At 41.3% G+C, this 24912-nt stretch overlaps 4 protein-coding genes across 7 annotated transcripts in view; 2 read left to right on the top strand and 2 right to left on the bottom strand.

The window, feature by feature from the left end:
• cnot2 (CCR4-NOT transcription complex, subunit 2) overlaps positions 1 to 7535 on the bottom strand; it is an 8243-nt gene extending 708 nt beyond the window's left edge. The window contains exons 1-14 of one of the 3 annotated variants that reach the window (XM_044191931.1): positions 7384 to 7535; positions 6168 to 6296; positions 5986 to 6058; positions 5596 to 5743; positions 5247 to 5429; positions 4992 to 5071; positions 3382 to 3507; positions 3027 to 3151; positions 2757 to 2874; positions 2236 to 2392; positions 1183 to 1244; positions 610 to 659; positions 403 to 503; positions 1 to 126 (exon numbers count right to left, since the gene is read on the bottom strand). The exon at positions 1 to 126 is cut by the window's left edge and continues 19 nt beyond it. In XM_044191931.1, coding sequence (XP_044047866.1) covers positions 1 to 126; positions 403 to 503; positions 610 to 659; positions 1183 to 1244; positions 2236 to 2392; positions 2757 to 2874; positions 3027 to 3151; positions 3382 to 3507; positions 4992 to 5071; positions 5247 to 5429; positions 5596 to 5743; positions 5986 to 6058; positions 6168 to 6284 — 1466 coding nt within the window. In that variant the 5' untranslated portion in view covers positions 6285 to 6296; positions 7384 to 7535. Of the gene's footprint in view, positions 127 to 402; positions 504 to 609; positions 660 to 1182; positions 1245 to 2235; positions 2393 to 2756; positions 2875 to 3026; positions 3152 to 3381; positions 3508 to 4991; positions 5072 to 5246; positions 5430 to 5595; positions 5744 to 5985; positions 6059 to 6167; positions 6297 to 6894; positions 7318 to 7383 lie in introns of those variants that run through there. The other 2 variants (XM_044191932.1, XM_044191933.1) reach the window with 2 other exon arrangements.
• Positions 7536 to 9323: 1788 nt separating this feature from the next.
• Positions 9324 to 12074, top strand: lrrc10 (leucine rich repeat containing 10). The gene is made up of 2 exons (XM_044191927.1): positions 9324 to 9585; positions 9837 to 12074. The coding sequence occupies exon 2, from the start codon at positions 9945 to 9947 to the stop codon at positions 10806 to 10808; it is 864 nt and encodes a 287-aa protein (XP_044047862.1). The 5' UTR covers positions 9324 to 9585; positions 9837 to 9944; the 3' UTR covers positions 10809 to 12074.
• Positions 12075 to 12964: 890 nt separating this feature from the next.
• Positions 12965 to 15635, bottom strand: LOC122874281 (seipin-like). Its single transcript, XM_044191926.1, has one exon. The coding sequence runs from the start codon at positions 15630 to 15632 to the stop codon at positions 14364 to 14366; it is 1269 nt and encodes a 422-aa protein (XP_044047861.1). The 5' UTR covers positions 15633 to 15635; the 3' UTR covers positions 12965 to 14363.
• A 19-nt stretch (positions 15636 to 15654) lies between these two features.
• fnbp4 (formin binding protein 4) lies at positions 15655 to 23818 on the top strand. 2 transcript variants are annotated; one of them, XM_044191920.1, is made up of 18 exons: positions 15655 to 15784; positions 15970 to 16165; positions 16709 to 16777; positions 16923 to 17053; positions 17695 to 17869; positions 18306 to 18453; positions 18623 to 18725; positions 18834 to 19178; positions 19329 to 19521; positions 19650 to 19789; positions 19876 to 19974; positions 20296 to 20429; positions 21432 to 21601; positions 21723 to 22024; positions 22159 to 22276; positions 22548 to 22741; positions 23004 to 23161; positions 23268 to 23818. In XM_044191920.1, the coding sequence occupies exons 2-18, from the start codon at positions 16042 to 16044 to the stop codon at positions 23356 to 23358; spliced, it is 2694 nt and encodes an 897-aa protein (XP_044047855.1). In that variant the 5' UTR covers positions 15655 to 15784; positions 15970 to 16041; the 3' UTR covers positions 23359 to 23818. The 2 variants fall into 2 exon arrangements, with proteins under 2 accessions (XP_044047855.1, XP_044047854.1); XM_044191919.1 differs by having other exon boundaries at positions 15656 to 15784; positions 19870 to 19974.
• Positions 23819 to 24912: the final 1094 nt, after the last annotated feature.

Here is a 24912-nt window from a genome sequence, read left to right as displayed (position 1 = left end):
TTAAGACAATCAAAAAAGTAGTAGGTTCCCCTCTCGTAGGCGTTGGTCTTCAACGTAGGCTCCATGCCAGGTGCCCTTGTTATCCAAACCCGCTCCTCTTTGTGGTACCTCCAGTCCCGGTTAAAGCTGGAGAGCGAAGTTATGAAAGAGAAATAAGAACCTGTGACTCATGAAATTTTAATCCCAAGAACCTCAAAAGTCCCATGAATGAAAATTTCACTCTAAAGAGGGAAGAGCTACTGACAGCCTGCCACACACTTAAATGGCTATTCTCAGAACTTTAAAAAAGGTCTGTCAACAATGTCCAGAAAGAGAAGAAACATTAGCAAACTTAAATGAAACTATTTACAGTGTAAACTTAAGAGTAGACAATATTTCTGCAGCAATGGCTAAAGTACTCACAGCTCTACTGCTGCCAGAAGCTGTAGCAAGTCTCCACCATTCATGTAGTACAGGTAGAACAACAGGTCTTCACCATATCGAGCCAGTTTAATTGCAGCCAACTAGAGTCAGGACAGCAAAGAATAGGGATAATTAGTTTTGTACCCATACATACTACCTGAAGACTGCAACCACTTATTTTGGCACTGTTCTGAAGCTCATAATTACCTTGTCCCTTATGTGGATGTTGGTTAAATATTCAGAGGGAACATGGAAGTCTGAAAAAGGCAAGCACAAGTAAGTTAGCATCTCTCAAAAGAGTGACTACAACACATGACACCGTTATTAGGAGTAACAGACACATTTTGAAGCTTTCCTTTAAAAACAAGCTTCTGCCTCATCTCCCCTTTGGTCTATATCTACACTCAAGCAGCAGCAGAGTGCAACATGAGTGTTCAATGCTTTAAAACTTTAAAAAAAAAACAAAAAAAACCACTAGATTTCAGCAGATCATATCGTCAATTATATAAAGTATGTGAAATTATTGTGATATTTATACATTTTTGATCATAATGCCCAGCCAGGGGAGGTGTGCAGCTCGATGAGGAGGCTTCACATGGTTCCTAACAACCCCTCTCCCTACATGTACTGTATGTGTGTTAATCATAAAAATGTCTTCAGACTGGCTCTGACTGCCAAATCTTGAAAGCTAATCAGGACCGCCAAATGATCACTAAAATAAGGTAATTAAAAAAGATTAAAAAGTCGTCCTCCCCCATATATTTCATGTTGATGTCTTACCAATGTCTTGAGGTCGACAAGGTGATGAAGCCCAAGGAGAGGCGAACTTGGGGTACAAGTTTCTGTCAAGGAAGGAAAGTTAAAGTAAGTTCTTGCCACTATGAACATCAAAACAGAACATCTGCTAGACACAATTTAGGTAAAACAGAGAGTAACAGTACAAACTAACAAATCAAGAACAATTAAAACCAATGCAATGATGAACCAAAACGCAACCAACAGGAAGGAAAGTTCACTACTAGAGTCTCTTTCTCCTTGTAAGCTGGTACTTCTGAGTAAGAATTAAACTTGCTGTATATTTGAGCATTTTTAAAATCATGGACCCTGAAAGTTACACAGCCTCTCTATTCAGAAAACCAACTGCTACAGAAGTAGTGCTATGGCAGCATAAAGTGCAGATATTTTTATATCAAGTTTGCAGCCAATTTTTTTGTTTTTTGGGTAAAGTTGTTGCATATTGTTGTGTGAAACATAATTGCCTATTACAGATTTGTCTTTTAAGTGTGCTGCACTGGTAATTACAATATTGAGGGCAGTTTTTGGTGTAAAAAAAGTGAGAAAAATCTAACAAATACATTAAGTTTAAATTAGATATTTGTACCCATAGTATGATTGTTTGGCTTCAAAATACTTTGATTATACTACTAAAGATGTCTCAAGTTAACCTGTCATAAGTGATGTTTTTTTTACACTACCAAAAATGGTACAATTAGTCTTTAGTCAGCTAAAAATACAGTGTAAAAATGTCATGCTAGTAAAAAGGAGGGTTAAGTGTTCCTGGTACAGACCAAAGGCAAAGTTTAATTAAGATTTATTCAGTGAAAAGGAAAGCTGGTAAAATGCCATTGTAGCCATAGTAACTATCTGTGCCTGCAACATGTATTATAGGTCATATAACATTTAAATGCTAAAGGCTACTGATTTTCATTACTGGACTGATTGATTTATTAATCCCATTTTCATTTGTTGGACTGCATGTTTAACCAGCCAAAAACCAGCATACACCTACTGACCCTAAACGTAACTCTATTTAGGGTAGAACAGCTGTCTTACTCTGGTGAGTTTAAGTTGAGTCCCAGTGTCGTGAGGTCACTTCCTAGTGCCAGATGGACCATCCCTGGATCAGTCTCTGCTGCCCGGATAAACGTCAGCAGGCCAATCATGCCGAATTGGTCTGTTACCATCCCTGAGGGAATGTTCGTCACCCGACCTGCAGCAGCAGGATAATTCAGAGTTCAATAAAACCGCTGAAACTGTGCTGTGATGTACAGTTAATACTTACTGTCAATACATTACCTCCATATTTCTAAACCACACTTTGTGCACGCATTGGAGAGCAAACCAAGCTGACCAATAATTTTTTAACAAGTGATGGTCACAGACAGACTAATGGAAAGATGATGATGGTCTGTATCATACTGAACATATTCTTTTGGTTTCCTCACTGTAGCCTATCCAATAATTATCTAACCCCAAATGCAGGGTATAGAGCCCAACTGCCTCACCCAAGTTGTGCGATTAAGAAGGGATGTCTCAGTGGAATTGGAGCGATACGATTGGCTGAGAGGTCTCACCATCGGGCAACACCTGGATCCCTTTCTTCTGGTTGTTGTTCTGTGCTGAGGCCGTCTTGTCTCCAGGGAATTTGGGACCGTCTGCATTGGATGTGCTCTTGCTTGAGGAGTTCAAGTTCTATAAACAAAGAAAACCAGTTTTAAACACAGAAACATAAAACATGTAAATTCATCATAAATAATTCTCTTTGATGTGTAGGTAACCTTGACACACAAAAAACTGACATCCTGCCAGATTGTGCTGTAAAGCCATCAGTGGCTCACACTTACAATTTTGCTGTCATCGTTGTTCAACGTGGGGTCCTTATAGTTTGGGCCAGGCAGTGCAGGGAAGTCCTCGTTATGGATGGAGAAATCCTGTGTCTGTTCAGTTGATGGCTTCGTCACCATGCCAACTTGATGATGATGATGAACACAGTGAAGTAGAGATTATAATTTTCGAAAGTGTAATAAGCAATAAATCACAACAAAAGAGTATCATACTTAGACGTGCATTAAAACAAAGCCCTGGCTAGCATTGAACCCAATCAAGAAGCTGATATTCATTTCCTCTCCTACGGGAACCTAGTGCCTATAGCTTAATGAGTGTTAAAATAAAAACACTTTCTCGGGCCTAATGGCCTACCATAAGGAGCCCGTCCAGTCAATGGGTTGAGCACCGGTGTTGGGTTTCCTGTCCCTTCTCTCCGACTCCTGTCTGCTAACGCAGGGAAGTCTGACAGATCCAGTCCCGTTACATTTTCACTCCCATCTGCAGCATTAGGAAGGTTAGCAACTTTTAATGTGTAATGTCACCTTCAATGCAATTTATCTGTGTGATAATGTGGCAATTTTTAACTTGATAATGTAATTTTATTACACTGTAAATGAATGAAAAAAATAGCCCTCCCCTAAGTCATAACTGCTGACCAAACACAAAAGCTAATTTGAATAGTAGTTGTGCTTCCTGCTTCTTAACCCTCTAGACCCCAGTAGACTTTTAGAATGTTGCTGAACCCTCACTTAAATGAGCGTTTTCCTACTCAAAAACAGAAATAAATTGACAAATTGACTTCCTCTTTAATTTGATACCAAATGTGTGGCATGTGTAGCTTTTTAGGTCGAGTTTGATTCAACAAATTAAATTAAAAAAAAAACACCAGACAAAAAAACAAATAGCACTAAAACTGTTGTAATTAGCTATGATGAAATGCATCTTAGTCTACCTAAAAGATGAGAAAGTAACTTCAGGTCAATTTTAGAACGAATATGTGATCTACAACAGTTCTCTCCGTTTGCTTCTCAACATCATAGACTGCATATAAAGATACAGTCTATGGTCAACATTCAGAGTCTGAAAAGAAAACAGATGCTTGTACCAGATTATGCTAGGCTTTCAAAATAAGAGAGAAGTGTCCCACACTTCAACCCACACAGCAATGTTATAAGAACAAACAACAGTAATGTGTTAGTAGGTAGTGTCTTTTGCAAGTTATATGAGTAAAATAAATAAATAAATAAATCGCCTAATTTATATGTGGAAAAGTTGCTGCGACCCGGTCAGTCCTCCCTACCGACTTTTCGGTGCAATTCCCCCCCGGAAAACATGGTCCGTCTCCAGCAGTAAAGAGCCGGGTAGGTTCCGCTGTTTACTGATGGTGATTATGTGATGTAATTTCGAGCAAAAAACTTTAACAATGTCTTAGTCACTTGCCACGATGCACTATGGGTCAGGATCTCTCACACAACACAATCTTACGGCATCCATAAGATTATAAAGATAGGGACATGTAGGCTGAAATAGGCTATTTTTTGATTTACAAGTGGAAACCGGGTGGAAACCAGCAGATCTCAACGTTACGATGTATATTTCCAGTTCCGGTTACTGATGATAACTTAAAGTATCTACAATACAAAGCTCAGGACTTAATTTACCGTGTTTTGATACACTGTGAATGATTTTAAAATCACGGGCGCTATAGTGAAATACAGAACGGGCAATATGGGGTGTAGAGGGTTAAAAAATAATTTAAAAAAAAATAACTCAAAAATTATGAATGTCTTAAGTACCGCGCAGCAAGTTGCATTTACAAAATTTTATTCTCACTGTGGTTTTTGTATAATTGATTTTTTTAAATCAAGCCGCCCATTTTGTCATAATCTATATAAACACAGATAAATTCCAGGAGTGTTTATTTAAATAAAACCCAAATCTAATGATCCCTTGGTATATCCAACTGGGTTAAACACACTAACCTGTGCCATTGAAGATGTTGCTTGCTAATGAGTTGTTCATCCCAAAAGCCTGATTGCGGTTCATACCAAATCCTGACATGCTGTGGAGATAAAAGAAAAACAAAAAACTAAAGATAAGGCCAGCTTCCAAACATTTACTTTCCTTAAAATGAAAAGCATTTATATCAGGAACTGTAGAGGACTAAAAGGACAGCAGATCTCTACAAGGATGCATCACATGAGTGAACACGTGAGAGTTATACAGGATCTGTCTACCTGTTTATGGTAAAAGGCTGGCGTGCTGGCTGCTGTTTGGGCATACAGATGATACTGGGCGAGCTGCGGTTGGGGCTGCCCAGCCCCGAGCTGCCCATACTATTGGTCCTGCCGCTCATCCCAATGCCTTGACCGACCTGAGAGTGGTTCAGCATGTTCCTCGTGTTCATCGGCAATGTCCCCCTGTTAAAACATCATCAGGTCTGATTTAGTGGATTTAAATTTTAGTTCATGTCATGTCAAGTGAACTGTTATTTCAACTTCAGGGTATTAATATTACGGTTATAAACCAGTGTGTGTCCAAACTGTGTCTGCAAACTCACAAACAAGTGAACACCTTCATACACACCTGCTTGGTGATGGAGGGGTATGGAGGGACATGGTGGGGACCCCCGTTGTGGGGGTGATATGACTTGGTAGCTGTGAGCCTTGCGTAAGATTTCGGTTTAACTGAGGCGTATTATTCCCCATCCCCCTAACCGAGAAGCCGAGTGCACCTGCAGAAATACATAGAAGAAAAACAGGGAGAAAAACAAATACTGTCAGTCAACTCAGAGAAAATTCTTCTGCTAAGCGTCCCACATTCAAACTTTCAGTAACTCTGCTTTTATTATTTAAGAGTTCCTCATAAATACCTGATAAGCTAAACTGCACTCATGCGCATACTATTTAAACACAAGTTTTCTTTTCACTCTAAATAAGCTACATACAGAAGCGACAGAAAAAAATAAACACTTACTTTGTGGACCGTACAAACTTGCCCCAAGCTGTGACAGCTGACCTGACGACGATGGTGAGGGAGAGGACAGCATCTGAAGGAAAACATTTGAGGACAGGACAGAGTGAGATAACTATCAAACGTCTCCTCTGGTGTTAACTCAAGAAATAGCAGACGTCTGCAGATCTGGGGACAAAACTCACGTCTTTGTCCGACCGATGTGGGAACATCGACGGTTGGCTGTAGTACATGCTTTCATCAGTAAAGTCGTTATCGACTACCTCGACGAACTCTACAAATTTCTTTCTAGCACCAAACATACCTTTTGTCACCTGAGGAGAGAGCAGAGCTGCTGTTAAAGATGTGCAAGGGAAAGAAGTCTGGCAAGACAAATACAATTTCACAGTGTATTAAATAGACAGTTTCCTCTTTGAAACCAAATATCTCTGTTAAACTCTATAAAAAGTTTCACCTTAGTAGTTTCTATGTTGTACAACCATTAAGGTTCAACCATTTTTACCATAATTGACAGCACTGCATTACATTTATTCTGCATCTGCTTGTTCCAGCACTTCACTGACACTGACGTTACATAACCTTAATATTTAATCAACTTAGATACATACAATACAATAATTTCTATGAGTGCACCTTTAAATCAAATGTTAAATTCTGGATGCATCATTTATTCTCATTTCTTTGTAAATCACATATTTGGGGTTGTTAAAATAAAGTTTTGAACAGTGTGTGTCTAGCTGATGATGATGTACACGTATGGGATGGAGATGTTGAACTTCCATAACAAAATAAAACTATTTATCTTATCCATAACATGTATTAAATAAATCAGCTGACAGCACAACTAACAGTTAAATGCCTCCCTGTTAAACCTGAACGTGTATTAGTATGTCTCTAATGCTGAATACTTACCTAATTTGACTCTGTTGAGAAATGAAAAGCAGCAATGCTAACATGCTAGTTAGGCAACACTAGTGTGGCTAACGTTAGCAGGCTAAGTGCTTGTAATCAATCTGTGTTAGCTTAGCTAGCTTAACGTCAGTTTGCAAGCGGGCTACCATAGCAAAGAGCTAAGTACTGCAGCATACCAAAACCTTCAACTCCAAAACACCCTGTCTTAGCTACCAAGCTGTAGTCACTATAAGGCAGTCATTTGGGCCCTCTCTGCCTTCATATATCCACAGTCAGCTGTCCGTTTTCTCGGCTCAGTTTACGCTCCGTTTGCAGCCAGCAGCAGCAGCAGCAGCAGCAGCAGCAGTCAGACCAGCAGTGACAATCTGCTGGAGCTAAAGGCTAAAGACTCGCTCCGTATCGGAACGGAGAAGAACAAGCGAGATAAGGGCCGTACGAATGTGTAGCGAACCGCTTTGATATGACGAAAAATAAGTCAAATATCCTCACCGCATTAATTTCCCTTCTCTTCGTTAGATCCAAGATGGCTGTGTGTATTCTGAATCGAAAGAGGGATAGCCTTTACCCTCTGACCTTACAACCTGCCGACCACTTCCGTACACAAAACTGAACATGTCTGAAAGTGTACTCCATCAGTCCCATACATGGTGCTGAACTATCACCAAGAGCAGAGCAACAAAAAAACTCAGAAAAATAATGTACTTTTTGCTGTGAATATAAATAAGGGCACCACTGTTAAGCCTCTGCCTCCCTCCTGTGATCATAAGGTGTCTTGCATTATGCAAATACTGTGCTGTCTGTAGATGCCTCTTTTAATAATAATGGCAGGATGTGCAAATACCTATTTGTTTAAATCAGTCCCTGTGACACTGGCATCAGAGTAATGTTTTTGCATTTCTCTTGGGGGCCTCAGACAAGTATGATATGATACTAAAGGTTGGATCACCAATCAGGCCCCAGAACTCCAGGGGCCCCTAAAGCTCCCGGTCCACTGTATCAACTTGTTTGTGATAAATTAATACGAATTTTGTTTCGTAGTGTGCACTACTAAGACACAATGTCAGCTAACATAATAAGGCGGGTCCTGCTGTGTTCGGATCTTGAGGTCCTGTCTTGAAGAGGGGTCCTGTATCATAATGTAGTTTTATGACCTTCATTATTTCAGTTGTGTGCTTACATGTTGCCACCACACAGCAAATCTGGGGCCAGATAGTCTCCCAGCATAGAAAACAAAGTGGGGGCTGGGGGGTTCACAGGAGCCCAGCAGCTTATTTTTACCCAGGGGCCCACTGGCAGGTTCATTTGCATATATTCAAATTGTTAATAACTGAAATACATGTCATTTAATTACCCCATTTGGACTGGAGTGACCATAGCGTCTCCTCTAGTTAACGTTCTGGTTGAATTTTAGAATCAATTCACTATAGTAGGCTAACTATTGCTATTAAGATGGAACTTGAAGGCTCATTCTTAACTTTGGAAATAGCAGCTTAACGAAACAAAATTATCAACATAAGGTCTTGTGTTTAGAATCTTTTGTCAAGAAATTTAATGAGCCAGCAGAAATTTTGAGTTGTCATAGCAGGAAAAGCAGGTGGAACTAATGACGTTAATGATGACGCCATTACTTTAAGTGCTCCAGTAATCACCTAATAGGAAAATAAATTACATCTGTGCTTTTCCTACTCTGACATATCAAAATGTCTTCCATGAACAGGGTCTATTATGGCAGTCACATGGTTCTTTCTGTGGGCCTGTTTGAGGCCCCCAGACAGTATGTGGATAAGGAGAGGGACAAGTGCTAAAAACAGTGTGTCAGTGAGTGAAAACAGACAAGGGGCAACCATTGCACCTTCTGATAAGGAAAATGAAATTCCTTCTCAGTTTTATCTAGTTAGAAAATAGCCCTAATGAAGGTATGCAAGATAGCATGTGCAAATCACACCTCAGGCAGGCGGGGATGACATGCCATTTCTTACAGTTCAGGAGTAAGACTCCCCCCAAGAAGAATAAATAGGAAATTACTTGATGTTAATTACTCCACAACGACCACACAGTTGATGTCCAAGCAATTCAAATGTGGCGCTGACAAAACACAGATCTACAGAGCCACACATCCTCCACCACACTCCAGTACACTTCTTTTTTTCTGGGAAAAAAGTTTTCCTGAGAAACTGCATCTTTATTTCCCTTCCCTGCCGAAACATTTCAGAACAACCAATGATTTACTACAATCTAAGTCTGCGCAAAACACACAAACTCTTGAGATTCTTGAGCTTATTCCACAGTAGAGGCCACTTGTGCAGCCCAATGGCACAGACCCAGGACTGCGCCCGGGCCGATTAAAACAAAATGTAAATGACCTTCGCTGCTCTTTCATCACAGAGCACTTCTTATGCTTATCCATTGCACCCTGCCCCTCCCTGTCTCTCTCTCTCCCACCTCTGTCATCTCAGAGAAGAAGGGGGGAAAGTCATTAGGCACAAATGGGGAGGAGAGAGCAGCTAGTGGTTGCTAACGCCATGAAAGTCAGGGCAAAGCTCAGAGCCACTGAGAGATAGTGAGAGGACTGCACTGGGGAATATCTGCCCAGGGAATACAATACGTTTTCAGCTCATTAAGTTGGACAAACAAACGGCTTACTGTAGGAGATGCTGAGAGTCATGGACATCAGCAGGAAAACGTTGGAAAGTAGGTGTTTTTCAATTCTCAATATGATCATCTTTACGCCTATTATGTTTTCTGTTTTCTTGTTGATCACTGGTGATTCTGGCATATTTTCATTGTAAATAACTCACCAGCATGGCTTTTATCACATGGAAGGGTGTAACTCAGCATCATAATCATATAATTGCTGCTACATGTGGCTTCATATGCTGATGCAGTATTACAAAGATGCATTACATTGTTACGAACTTGTTTTGTTTTTGCCTATCATCAAGATCAATAACTCCAGAGGGGCGGTGGAGGAGCATTAATGGGAAGCCATGAAATTTACTTGAAGACGCCAGCAGCCTACCTCAGTGCAACCCTTGTCTGGCACTAAATTGATGTGGAGGACCAGTGGTGTATCAGAGACAGTGAGCAAGATGGGTAACGCCATGCGAGGCGTCATTGCCTTCATCCCCTCTGAGCGCTGTCAGCGCTTCTTAGTGGGGGACCTGAAGGAGATGCCACTTGATCGGACCCTGGACCTGAGCAGTCGGCAGCTGCGGCGGCTGCCTGTTGCTGCCTTTGTCTTCAATGAGCTGGTCAAGCTCTACCTTAGTGACAACAACCTCAGCAGCTTACCGGCTGAACTGCAGAGCCTGAAGAAGCTGCAGCTCCTGGCCCTCGACTTTAACTGCTTTGAGGAGCTCCCTGCAGCAGTTTGCAGATTGCCCCAGCTCAGCATCCTTTACCTGGGTAACAACAGGCTTTACCGCCTTCCCAGAGAACTGAGAGAGCTCAAGGAACTTAATACTCTGTGGCTGGAGACTAATTGCTTCACTGTTTTCCCTAAGGTGGTTTGTGAGCTCTCTAATCTCAAGACCCTGCACCTCGGTTATAACCAGATATGGAGTTTACCAAAAGAGCTTAGAAGGCTAGAAGAGCTGAGAAGTATCTGGCTCGCTGGGAACCAACTGGCAGAGTTCCCACCAGTGTTGCTGGAAATGCACTTTCTAGCTGTCATTGATGTGGATCGGAACAAAATACGTCGCTTCCCAGGCCTGTCTCACATGCAGGGGTTGAATCTTGTCATCTATGACCATAACCCCTGTGTTAATGCCCCGGCAGTGGCCGAGGGGGTCAGAAGAGTCGGGCGCTGGGCTGACAGCTCAGATGATGAGCAGGAAGATGAAGGGTCAAAAGCAGCAAGTGAGACTACAGCAGAAGTCGCGGAAGTACACCCTGACGAGGAGCACAACATTTAGGGTCAAGGTACAAAGTGACCTTCAGCTGTGTCGAGGCTTGGCTGTTCAGGGTGACATTCAAGTGGAACACTTAAAGCGGAGTGGTGTGTTGTACATCAGGCTGATGGTTGGTCCTTATATGGTAAAGCCAATCATAGTAGTCCAGAACATGGGCTGTGTGAAAGGGGAGATTTGAATCCTGAAATAAAAAATGTTTGGTTACTGATACTGTATGAAATGTCAGTGTCATGTTTGAATTTGTAAAACTCTGTATGTGCGTCCAAATGATAAGTGACATTGTAAATTTCTATTAATTTTCACCAACATCAGATGTATGTTTTATTTTATGGTGTAAGACATATATCTTGGGGATTTTGTGGTTATTAGAATATCTGTGGGATCAAATCAATACTGACTAGCATGTATTTCTACTTGATAAAGTGGTGTGTTTGCAGGACAGCAACACAGAATGGCATTCATACTTTTCTATTTAATTGACTATGCAGTTAGTTGTTGCTGAGGTTATACAGTGGGGTCATCTAACAATTTGGTCATAACCCTGATGTCAGCAGACGCAACACATAATCATTGAATCAACAACAGGCGTGAGATGGCACCATCCAAACTTAAGCAAAGGTTAAGTGTGAGTTCTTACTTTACAGTGCAGGGATTGAGAAAAAGAAAAGGATTCGTTACACAAATTCTTCCAGCAGAGCCTGAGATAATATCTGTACCTGCTGAGGCTAAATACAGTGAGGTCTTTAATACCAGTGATGGATGGTTTAAGTCAATTAGCGCACTCCTTATCCAGACCAATGTATAATTCATCAGATAGATTGGGGCTGTGGCTTTGAATAAAGACTGCTAATGGGCCTTAATATCATCGCCAAAAGGTTCTGATTTGAAACAGATCATAAATGCAGCTTTCCAATTCCTCAGTGTACCAGAAAAATGTTCTGTAAACAAGATTAAATATCATTCCACAGTGTATCATTTTGTGCATTTTGAATCCTTTTTAACAAAACATAGGAAAAGAGATTATTTTTTACTGGAAATGGGATTAATTCAAGCAGCATGAACACATTGAACTACTGTATTTCAACAGCTACTTTTTTTCATTGTGAGTGTTTAGGTAATTCTAGAGGGTCAGCGAACATATAAAGACATCTTTCTGTTTCATCATTTAAATACAGTATAGAGTGTGTCAAAGACAAACTTCACGATTCTGTTATTGGTTACTGTAACTGTGCATTTTATTTACTTACTGCAAAGAAAGATGAGTGTGTATTTCTCTTGTCATCATTTGTTTTTGTTTCCTCTGATTAATTTTTCCAATTCAAACGTCACTCTTGGTGATACAATAAGCTGTCTGCATCAAAGGGCACTGTAAATGCAAAAACTGTATTGACCCTGTTCTTATCAACATGTATTTAATATCATCCTTGAATGATTCTCATGAATCTTTTATAATTGTTTGACAAGATTTGTCCCAAAAATCCTTGGTTTTAACCAAATGATTTTTGAAGATTTTATCAGAATAATATAATAGTATGCTAAACATCACATTCTAGTATGTAAAAAACAGTCATGTATTTATTTAAAGTGTAAGTGTAGTGTTTCGAAAAAGAAATGTTTAATATCTTACATTTCCAACAATGATTATTTAACTATAACACAATCAGGTGTAATAATGGACATCATATCATATTGGATAACTGTTTGTTTTTCTGATTTGACTCTAAAACCTATATTTTATCAATATAAAACATTATGAGAGAGTAGAACATTTCTAAGAGATGTATATTGTTTGACCGGTTAAAATTTTATAAATCTTGTATTCAAGACAGATTTTAAAAAACTTTTTTTTTTTTTAAATCAGCTTTTTCTGACATGGGAAATATGAAGTTCGCGCATATTGAAAAGTACATTAACTTTTTCCATGTATTTGACCAAATGTTTTTACATAAAAGTTCTCAGATTTGGGTCTGCAAATCACATAGTATACAAAAATGACACAACCTCAGCTGTTGTAGGACTTCATGTAAATTTTCTGCAAATCCTACTTTAAAGCACCAAAATTATCAGATTTTTCTATAAACAAAAGTAGATAATTAGAGCTGCTTTATTTGACAGGGATGTCATCCAAACTTATAGAAGAGGCAGTAAAGAAAGAGAAGTGCACAGCCGTATGTTTATTTAATTTGTTCAATACATAAATACTACCTACTCATATAACTTCAGACGCATTTACAGGGATATTCTGCATGACTCCAAGATGACAGATTGAGTGTATTATGAGTTTAACAATATCTTTGGTACAAAGAAGTGTAGGTTAAATACATGGAGGCTGAGCTATATTCCAACAATTTCTGCATCACTGTCACTTTATTATCTGTAACAACCAGCACCAGTTTGAAAACAGTAACTTCACTTATCCTTCTTATACTGTATGTTCCTTACTGTTACAATACAAACATGTTTAATTAACAGACTTATTACCGAACGTATATGACTTAAAGACCCATCTAAAATATCTTGGTGTTTTGTTGTACTGAAAACACAATAAATACAATTTTCACAACATTAAAATGCAGAGTGCAAACTGCACCATAACAGAAACTGAATAGAAAGATCTTATGGAATGAACATCAACTTGCGACATTTAGCGTTGACATTTAGCTTTAACTAAAAGTGCCACGGCAGTTAAACCACGAATTACAGAGACAGAACGTCTCTCTTTGCAAGATGCAAAAGAATAATAAACGCAACACATTCCTTATATCCCTCAGGCTGGACCCACTGCACATGTTTTAGGAAGCTATTAAAAACAAATACACTTTTTCAGGCACATTTTCCAAATCTAATTGCTCTGAGAGAACCTCTGAGATAAAAGTATCACAAGGCTTGTTTGTGCGTATCCTCTAAAAGGGTGTGAAACAGTTTTGGAAATTCCAAATCCAACTTAAAATTTTGTTCCAAGTACGAGGCAGCTACATTCAAAAACATAATCAAGTCTACTGATGTTTGAAGTGGTAATCAATGGAGTCACTGTCTACTTTTATTATTATATGAGGATTGTCAGGATGTGTGCATCAGCTATGTAGGCTCGCCATGATGTGAGAAAAAGCCACCTAAGAGACATTGGAGCAGTAAAACACGGGCAGGTTCAACTGACTTTAAAGGGGTGTGTGAAATTGTTGATAGTAATGCCAAATTCCTGTGGGTAATAATGTTGGACAAGCCAAAGCTGGAATGTAGTATCTCCTGCTATGGGCAACATTAAAACTCAGTTGGCACAAACATAAGACTGTAGAAGTGCTGTTGTCTTTGGGACAGGTTTTCCACTGAGCAAACAATAAGCAGAAAGAAGTGAGCAGAGGTCAAAGTTACAATGAGGTAAACTGTTCTCAACACAAGACAATAAACTGTAGTTAGTTAGCTAAAATAACACAGGTATTATATTTGCATGCATCTGTATTTAGGCCAACTCAAACAGTGGGTTTTGCTTGAGTCAATCAATATCTGCCAAATCACATTCAATCTGCTGAAGAGTGATGAGACATTGTGCAGCATGGTTCACAGGCTCATCCACGGTCCAGGTCTCTGTCGGAGTGCTGTCTCACTCTGCTGAGGCAGCTGGCATCCATCCAACATGTCTGAGCTGTCTTTCTCAGGTCCCACAGAGTCATGAGACCCTTCCTCCTTGGTATCCGGCACATCAGACCCAGAGGCATCTGGGATTACTGAGGGCTTCTTAGACGACAGCTCCGCCGCCGTGTCATTTCCCTGGAAATCAGATGCCTCATTCACAGATCCAATCACTTTAGGAGCATCAAGTTCCTTCTGCGAGTTTTCCTTCTCCATGCGCTTCCGAGCCTCCTCTCTCCTCTGCTGGATGCGGGTGTTGTCCCCCATCATAACCCTGACTCTTACTTGGTCTGGAGGCCACAGCCCTCCCCATATGAACTGCAGGTAGCTGAACAGCACAATGGCACTGAGGAAGGCAAAGTTGGTGGCCACGCCGATCACTGCAGATGTCAGAGGAAAGTTGTACAGAACATATCGTATACCAGTGAAGTAAGCATGGATACGGAGCTGAGATGAGTAAATCTGCACTCGTTTGGACTGGATCTCAATGACTGCACCGACAGTGGGTTGATAAGCATTTGTCTTGTAGTCTGTGAAGAGCTCAACTTCTATGAGCTGCTTTTGCTCAGCCATCCCAGTCAGAAGGAAAGGAGAGAACAGTAAAGTATTAAGGCTCTGCAGAAGGCTGGAGCGGTAATGGAGCATTGTAGATCGTCCCACTGATGAGACAGTCTTCCCACCCTTGGTATAAGAAGACATCTTGACCATGAACATACCCAGCTGTTCATTCACTGGAGACTCCGGCATCTCTAACTCCAAAGATATTCGATAAGGCTGACCGTAAACCATCACCTGGTCCCTCTCGTTCTTCATGAAAGAGATGTTGGCCGTGGGGAATGAACAAAGTGCTGACTCTGAGGCATCACAATCAGAGGTATAGTAGAAGTGCACAGGGGTGGAGAAGCTCACAGTGGGCATGTAGGAGTAATAGAAGCTTCCATAGAGAAAGATGGACACCCAAAGTAGCAGAACCAGGACACAAAACAGGATGGCGGCCTGAAATAAAGTCCGCCGGGCTTTGAGGAGAGTCACAGCTGCCACATCGTGCAGCCAGTGTAGAACCGGTCCCATCGCACCCCCCATCGTGTCTGATCCGAAACACAACGACCTTTTTCTGATCCTGGTTTGGGCAGTTGTTCCTCCTTCTAGTCCCGCTGACTGCTGCCTCTGCAGTGGGTCCTCCTTATGTTCATACATCAGTGGGTGGCTCCCCGCCGAAACTCTATAATTGCTTATCTTCGCCCTCCCATGTCTAACATTAGTCTACTCAACTAAATGCACACCCACTTAGCTAAGGTCCAAGTTTTAGCTTGTTAAGCTAGTTACTGGTAGCTTGGTCCACAAGCTAGGTAAGCTACTCGACAAAATCTAAATATTATCGGCTTCTAAAGGTTGAACGTTTTTGTTTTCTACTGACTTGCTCGGAGGGTGTCTAAGCTCGTTAGCAACTTAGCTAGCGTTCAAATATAGCTGCTGCTGCTACACACAAAACATGACCTTAAGAACCGGAAGTTGATACCTTATTTTGTTCCAGCTCGAAGCAGCAGCGCAGAGCTGCAATAACGACGCCAGTGAAGGGAGCAGGCCCTCAGACTGACGGACAGCGATGGGGAAAAAAAGTCGCCTCACAGGAGGAGCGGTCGGTCGGAGAACGATCCTACAGCTTTCACCCTCCGGGCTCCGCGGTGGGAATGCCGGAGAGAGGGAAGAAGCACCCTCGGGATCCGATGGTAATTTTTTAACGTGTTCTCTTGTTGTGGCTTGTTAGCGACGGGCTAGCTAAATGCTAAATGCTCGAGGTGTGACGAACGGGCCCATCTGGTAAAAACTGATTCACTTAACGGAATTTAGCTGCGGAATTAGTTAACATCTGTTGCGACGATACACCGTCACCAAGAAATAGCTAACTTAAATGACAGCCATAGCCCAGGAAACGAAGCCGTTATTTTTTCATTTAACAGATCGACCAGAAGCTATCGGCTAGCGTGCTAAGCTAGTTGTTAGCAAGCTAGCAACTAGTTTTTGTGAACCTGCCAAAATAGGCTTATGACAATGGCTGGACCAGTTAAACCAATCGTAATTAACCTACCTAACACAAATAGTGTTACACTTTACTTGCTTTATCTACGAGTATGAATGAGGATGTTTCTCGTGTAGATGAATAATGTTAGCTTTTAACTGTTTGCCAGTGTGAATGCTTGTAACGCTACAGCTAGCTTGCTGTAGCAACTATAGAAGCTCTACGTTAACCTCTTGGCTGACGTTTTTTGCAGATGAACAGGATGGTGATGGACACAGATTCACACGCACAAACATGAAGGCTCCCGCATTAAAAGCCACAGGTAAAGTAACTCTCTCTGTGTGTGTGTGTGTGTGTGTGTGTGTGTGTGTGTGTGTGTGTGTGTGGAGCTGTTGGTGTTTCTCAGGCAATGGAAACAAAAAAGATTGCCATTTGGTTGAACAAAGGTGTTTTGTCTCCACTTGTAGAGGGTCTGTCCTTGCTTGGAGCCTATGAGGATAGTGATGATGAGGATCCTGGAGACTCTCAGGGTTCAACTGCAAATTCTCAACACAACCAGTCAGCTGACATCGACAGTACATTGGCCAATTTCATGGCTGTGAGTATAATTTGCTGCATATCCTCAGATTTGGTCACTGGATTCTGAACCTATTTGTTTTCTTTTAAGATGTATACATTCAAGATAAGTAAGTTGACACATATACCTATTAGTGGTACATTTGAGGCTATAGGTTACTGCATAACATTTATGTATCTATGTTCACAACACAAAACAAAATGTTAATTCTGTTGTCGTATATGCAATTTACCTTTTATCGGGCTTAGACCTGTAGTGAAATGCATGTTCCTGGTTTGGTTCTGTGTGATTGAAATTAAACAGTACATCTAATGAGTGTACCTAAATCAGTCCAAAACATTCTGCAAAGTCCCTTTTATTAAAGGGATATTACAAGGATTGTAATATTGTATGTAGTTGTGAACTAAAAGGAGAGATTGTAATTAGATCTGTCCCAATCCATTGTGGATAATTGTGGGTGGTACAGTAGACTGGAGGTTTTGTTTTTCCTGATTTTAAAATCTATTTTGTGCAGGTAGGTCTAACTTGGGTTTAGTTTTTCATTGATTAAATCACATTATTTATGTAAAGACTAGTGCTTAGAACAGTGGGGTTCATTCTCAGGAGTGAAAACCTGTTTTTGTAAAAAATATAACTTCCTGTTGTCATTTTTCCCACCACAGGAAATTGATGCAATCACCACTCAGCCAAGCTCAGATGATGCAGCATCTCATTCTTTAGTCCCAACTACTGCCCCTCCCAGACCTGAGGTTAATACTCAGCAGCCAGCAGCCGGTGAAGAACAGAATCAACAAAGCACACAGTTTGAGTACAATACTCAGTACTCACTAGCTGGAGGTAACTGTCTGTGCTGTATTTAAGATCAGATGTGCATGTCCTAACATGTAACAAAGCTATTGCACATTAAATATAGTTGTCTTCATAATGAATGGAAGAAGTATTTTTTTTGCGTTCGTATTAAGGCAGCCACTTAAATTTTTTACAGTAGTCAAAAACACTTTGGAATGAAACTTAACAATACTGCTGGTTTACTTGCCAAAGTTACTGCTTTGATATTGAAATCCACCAGCCTTCTTTAGTATAGCATAATTTTGATGGTATTTTGTTTCCACTTTTCAAATTGCTACACATATGAAATCATTCAGGATATAGCCTAAATTTAGAAAATAGTTTTTTGTTTTTTTATGTGAGAAGAGAGAAATTGTGAGTAATATATCACCTAAAGTCTGCTATCATTTATTTCGAAGCATCTTATGTATATTCTTTTCTGCAGTGGGTGTAGAGATGGGAGACTGGCAGGAGGTATGGGATGACAACTCTGGCTGCTACTACTACTGGAACACTCTGACCAACGAGGTGTCCTGGGAGCTCCCACACTATCTAGCTGATCAGGTGCAAAGCCTGGGACGATATGCCAACAGGTAGGAACTGACAGAGATTCAGTATTATCACAACTTTGTGAATAGCATCTTTATCTTTGAAGCCAGATAAAATCACTGTACCTACATGATCTGCTTGTTTTCACTTTTCTTGGGTTTGTCTCCAGTACAGAAATTCTCTGTATGATGTGTTTTGTATTTTTCTTTGTAGCTCTAGTGTCAATGGCAATGGCACAGTGCATGCAGGTTATCACACCGAGGAAAACGCTGCATCTGCTGCAGCCCCGACATCAGTGAAAGAGACCAAAGTAAAGGCAAGTTTCATCTAAGTCCAATATAAAATGTGAGTCAACTGGATTCTGTGGTGTTTAAGGATTGTTGTTCTGAGTTTTAATATATCACTCTAATGTTTTGTCTAAAAGGAGGTAATAGAGAGTGTTGTAGGCCTCACAAGTGAAGAGGAGGAGCGCCGCGGAGTGGCTGCTTCTCTGCTTGGTCCTCTGATCCCCTCAGAAGTGAAAGAAGCAGAAGAAAAATGGAGAAAAAGACTGCTTAAAGGTTTGGATGAGACTGAAAACAGTTTGGATTCGGATGGAGAAGGTGTTCGCCCTGCAGGATCCCCCTCTACCCCTCTGCGGGACCCTGACTCTGTCCCCACTGTCCAGAAAGATCTTTGCACCAAGAAGCAGTCGGGAGACACCTCGGATGCTGAGGAGGAGACAGAGGAGGACACAATGGAGCTGGAACTGGCTCTGGAGAGGAAGAAGGTGGGTTTTTTTATATATTGTTTTTCCAGAGTGCAACTGATTACTGTCAGGAATCATCTTTTTTTTTAGTGTGCAGCAGTGGTATTTCAAAATTAGTGTCAAATGTTATTGTCAGTGTGACCTAACGCTAACCTGTTGTCTGACTCTTAGGCTGAGCTCCGGGCGCTGGAGGAGGGTGATGGGAGCGCAGGGGGATCCAGTCCTTGTTCTGAGACAAGCCAAGAAGCCTCTGGTTCTCGTGGTCTTCCGGTGAAGAAGAGCCGGTGGAAGACTGCCTTCCCCTGTTCTGCCAGCCCCGATTCTAACAGCAGAGGCTCAGACCCAGAGGACAACACAGATACGGGTGAGTCATTACACACGCTATTGGAGAGTGACAGGAGTGGGTGAAAATACATTTTTAAAAATCCCACTTGTTAAATGTTTTTAACCAAAAATTCCTGCATACTTACATGCATCTCTTGTGTCCTGCAGCACTTTCTAAAGTCCTAGAGACTGCTGCGGAAGGAGAAGACAAGGAAACAGACGATTCTGAGGACAAAACGGTTTCAAAACCTCCGGTTAAAGAAGAGGTGGAAGCGCCTGAGCTCAAAGTGGAAACGCCTGAGCTCAAGGTAACTATGTTATTACTGCTGACCATAATAATTGTGACTATCTCTTTATAAGACATGTTTTTGATGCTGAAAAAATATAGTTTCAGATTGGAGAACTGGCTAACACCTTAACCAGCAAGATGGAGTTCCTGGGGATAAACAAAAAGGCGATCTCAAACTTTCAGTTACTTCTGCTACAAACTGAGGTGAGAAGATAATAGTTTAGTTTCTAAGCAATATTATCCTAGCTTCCAGTTGTAGCTATCCCAGTGTGACTTCTAAAATATTTAACGCTTAATTTTGTTTCATATCATTTTGCATGTGGTAGTACTTAATATTTAAAATTCTCATAATAATCCATCACAAGGTGTCATTCTGGAAACTTACTGTAATTACTCTTCCATATTACTCATCTATCTTGTTTTTATCTGTCTCTTTTTTCCCCTTTTACATCTACTGTCTGGACTTTTATCTCACTCTTGTCTCCTGTCCCTCCCCTTTTTCTTTTGCTTTATTTTGTTTTCCAGACTCGGATTGCTGACTGGAGGGAGGGCGCTCTGAATGGGGTCTATCTTCGCCGCAGGCTGCAGGAAGCTGCCGAACACATAAAATATTACGAACTTAACGCCGCCCCTAAAGGCTGGTCCTGCCACTGGGACAGGTACGCGCTCCTTACCTTTCACATCTCTAAACTCCCCCCAAAAATCTTATCGTGTGACTACACCCCCTTCAGTGCCGAGGTTGCAGACTTTGTGACATGACTTGGGGAGTTTAACCTGTCCGAGAGGATCAAAATGCTTACCAGAAACAGACTCTTCAGGTTTCTGTGATGCAATCCTGGCACTCTGCCTTGTACGTACTGGTAAGGGAGCATACACTCTGGGCCAGCCTGCTTCCAGTTAAATATACCTGCCACAGAGGGGACTCCCTGTCCCTATAACACAGACTCTTAAGCCCTTTGTTGTGAGGGCATTTGTAGACTGATTATGGTCCAGACAGTGGAAAAATTTTGGGGGGGGGGTATGGTAGGAAGGTTGGTTGCGTGGGAGAGCTTTGCACTTTACAGGACTACAACCCCCAGAATGCAATGCAGACAGAGTGATGCCCTGGAGGCGAGGAGTGTCACGCATCAAATAAAAGGTGAAGATGGAGCAATGACGGGAATCCAGCAGGTCAGACCTACTCTATTTCATATGTCTTCCTGTTTTTTATTTTCTTATTTCTGATGTAAAATGAGTTGACTGTGTGCTTGTTATTTTCTGACCTATGGTTGTTGATTATGATGATGATGATATTGATGATGATGATGCTTCCTCCCTGGCGTCTTCCTGTGTCTGGGAGGGAATGGTTGTCTAAAACGGAACAAATGTGACAACCATGGTGTGAGCTGCTGAATGCTACTTTCAGGACCTAGAGATGATTTGTTTTGCTTTCTTTGTTTTTGAGAGCAAGGTGGGTTCCCTATCCACATCCATAACGACACTCTAATTGGGCTCTTCTTTTGGATGGCTAAAGTCGCTGTCCATACCAACACTCCTGCCCCCTACTGTGGCTATTATGTCCACTCCTTTGCCCCACTGTCCCAGGGTATCATGCCACTCAGCCAGTTGCTAGGCCAGTCTTTGAGACTCTTGCCTTCTATCTCTGTTGTCCTACTTTTTAGAGAGCACAGGCGGTATTTCTATGTGAACGACCGGACCAGTGCCTCCCAGTGGGATTTCCCAACAGAGGAGGACAAAGATGAGGACCTGAAGGGCAGCCAAGGTACCCAGGCACAGACTTCTAGCCAAGGGGATACCAAAACATCATTGGCATCTGCTGGTGGGGTCACAGGTCAGTCTATTGCTACTGCTGCTGCCCCTTTAGACAAGCCTGATATGTGTCTTCTTTAATGACTTTAGAAACACTAACACTGCATGTTATTACGTTTTTTTTTTGTTTTTTTTTTAAACAGGATCTTCTACCTATACCCCTGTTGCCCCACCAGCACCTCCTCAGCCCAGTGGGTCATCCTTCTGGTCTCCATCTCAACCTCCTCTTCCTGACAGCCCACCTCCACCTTCCAACTACCCCCCACCTCCACCTCTCCCCCCAGGCTCACCACCTCCGCCTCCTCCTCCTCCTGACAGTGATGGAGAGATCATGGAGGTGGAGATGGAGATGGATGATGATAATGATGGGGAGCCTCCAGCCCCTGGAACTGAGGATGACGGTAGTGGGAGGCCTCCCTTACCTCCAGGCACTGCTAGCATGAAGGTATGGGAGTAATCAACTTTCTTCTTTAATCAGTGTACTGTTAATATTGTACCTGATGATAATGCTGCCTGTGTAAATTCTGAATAAAAGAGGACAGCAGCTGCTAACTTTTATGTTTCTTGTCACTCACACAGATTGTGGAGTTGTCGGTGCCCTTGGGGAAGGGTCAGAAACGTAAAGCTGGTCAGCTGAATAAAGCTGTTACTATTGGCAGCAGCCCCATTCTCTACACCCAACCTGCTGCTAGTGCAGGTAAAAAGATATCACTACACAGCATCTGCAGTTACAGTATATATTAATGATATTAGGAACAAAAACGCCTCTGTGTAAACAGCATTGTTACACATCCCCTGAAACAAGACTAGAGCCCAATCTCACTCTCTTGTGTACTATACTACTTGTTTACTTGTGTAACACCTCGCTGAGGCGGTGCTTAAGTTAGGGGTGGTATTTCAAACTAGTAATTGCAATACTTTTAGCAACATCCAATGTTTACTCAATGAAGGTTTCTCTTTGTCTGCAGCTCCTCTGATGTCAGTAACTGCCTACTGGGGCGTGCCAGCTGTCACTGCCCCTTTGGTCCCCTGTGAACCTCCTCTCCCACCTGTCCCAGCCTTACCTCCTCAACCACCACTGCCACCATCCCAGCCGCCCTTTGAATCTCTTGGAGCCAAAGCTGTGCCCACAGACAAGACCAAGAAAGCAAAAAAGGATAAGGTTAGTATTGGAGTTAACATTTTACATCAAGTGTCAAAGGAGAGCAGTAGATAAGTTAGAACAACCGGTTCTAATACCAATAATGTTCATTATTAATTGTCTTTTTTCCAGTGTAAACCTTCTGAATTGATTTTCATTTTTACTTCTTTTTTACTTTACTTTTTGTAAAGTCTACATAGTCAAGCCATCATTCTAATCCCATGATTAAATATAACATACAAAAGAACCTGCAGTGTAATGTTTTCTTCCTATGTCTCCAAAGTCAAAGAAGAGCAAGATCAAAATGCCTTCTCTGGTGAAGAAGTGGCAGAGCATCCAGAAGGAGCTGGATGAGGAAGAGAAGAGCAGCTCCAGTGATGAGGACAGAGAGCAGCTTAACAAGAAGAGCATCGAGGAGTGGAAGCAACAGCAGTTCATGACGTATGTTTATGTTTGAATAGTTGTGATGATGTTATAAGGATATAGCTACACGGTTCCACTGAGTTCTGAGCCTTCACTAACTGTTGTACTGTTTTTAATTCTACAGAGGAAAAGCTTCAAAGAATGCCAACTTTGAAGCACTTCCCGAAGACTGGCGGCAGCGACTGAAGAAACGGAAGGTGACGAATAACACGTAACATCCGACCTGGATCGTACACCGCCCAGTCAATGTTTTTTGTTTTGTTTTTTTTTTATTCGCTCCAACCATAACCATAAGGTCATCCTTCCCCAGCTTAGGTTTTGTTTAATGATCTATGGACTTTCTTCACCATTGTCCGTGTTCATGATGGAGACATTTAGAGGCCCTTACATGGCAGGCCATTCACCAGAGGGGTTTGAATGTCTTTTTCTTGTTTTTATAGCAACTATTGTAAATGTGCCAAATGACTTGAGTTCATCAGAAATACTTAACCACCATTTTGTATACTGGTAGACCCCACGTCGAAGACCACCAGAGGGATTGTCTATTTTATTGACCATTTTTACAACTGTGTATATAAAATGTATAATGGGATAAGCCATGTTTTTGAAATGGGAGGGAACGTCACTGAACTTGTACATTTTGTAAAAAGTTATTAAACTGTTTTTCCAAAGCCATCTTTTTATTTGTTTTTTTTTTAACTCTGTATACTCTGTATTTTTATTGTGCATTAAAAAAAGTTTTTAATGTTTTTAAAAACAATGCTGCTACACCAGACCGCATTACAAACATATCAAATGCAGATTCTGCCGTGCACCACGGCTCATTGAAATGGTTTGGTGAGTTTGTAAATGACATGAATAAAATGTAGCCTTTACAGTCACCAGATCTCAACCCAGTTTCACACCTGTGGAAGATTTTGGACCAACGTGAAAGACAATGCTGTCCACCACCATAACACCAAATTATATAAAATAAACTTATCTTAATCTATTTAGTGATGTCTGTGACTGTCTCTGATGCTATATGTCCTTTTGTTACTTAGGTTGTTTTTCTTTCTATCTGCTGTACTCAGGTCTCTTGCAAAAGAGACCTTGATCTCAATTAGATGACATGATTAAATAATGGTTGTATATATAAATGAGGGAATATCTTGTGGAGGAATGGTGTTCATCCCTCCAGTAGAGTTCCACAGACTTGGCAAGGAGCACTGAAGCTGGTGGTGGCCTGACTACATACTAAAACACTTCATTTTGTTTTTTTCCTTAAATTTGTCAACAATCGGTATCTATGGACGACTTGTCGTGAAAATGTCGGGATGTCGTTTAAGAAGATGAATATAACACGATAAGACTGCAGTCTAACAGTGTTATGCTCTGTGTGATTAATTTGTCATGAGTGTTACTCGCCATTTGTACAATGAGAGGTCTCCACGACACTATATTCACTAATCACACGAATAGTGTTACATGCACTAACTCGTTGCTGATGAGACTTCTCTCTTGTGGCCGTCGGTCGGAGGGCGCTGTGTGCACAAGTCTCACCTCTACTACATCACAACAAAAACAAAGGGAGGCACCACCTTGCGTCGCTATTTGTCCTTGCTTTAATAGGCCTACCACATTTACTAGACTTTTACCTGTTACATGTTTCTCCATTCTTTTATTCAGGGGTTTCCTTTCATTTGTCCCCCGTCTGTCTTATAATACATCCATGGTATATACCAGTTTTGTGAAGCATTTCCTGCACTTTAGAGCCGCTTCAATGGTAC

This window comes from Siniperca chuatsi, linkage group LG4 (genome assembly GCF_020085105.1).
Source record: "Siniperca chuatsi isolate FFG_IHB_CAS linkage group LG4, ASM2008510v1, whole genome shotgun sequence".
Taxonomy (NCBI): domain Eukaryota; kingdom Metazoa; phylum Chordata; class Actinopteri; order Centrarchiformes; family Sinipercidae; genus Siniperca; species Siniperca chuatsi.
This window is presented reverse-complemented; position numbering and strand designations above follow the sequence as displayed.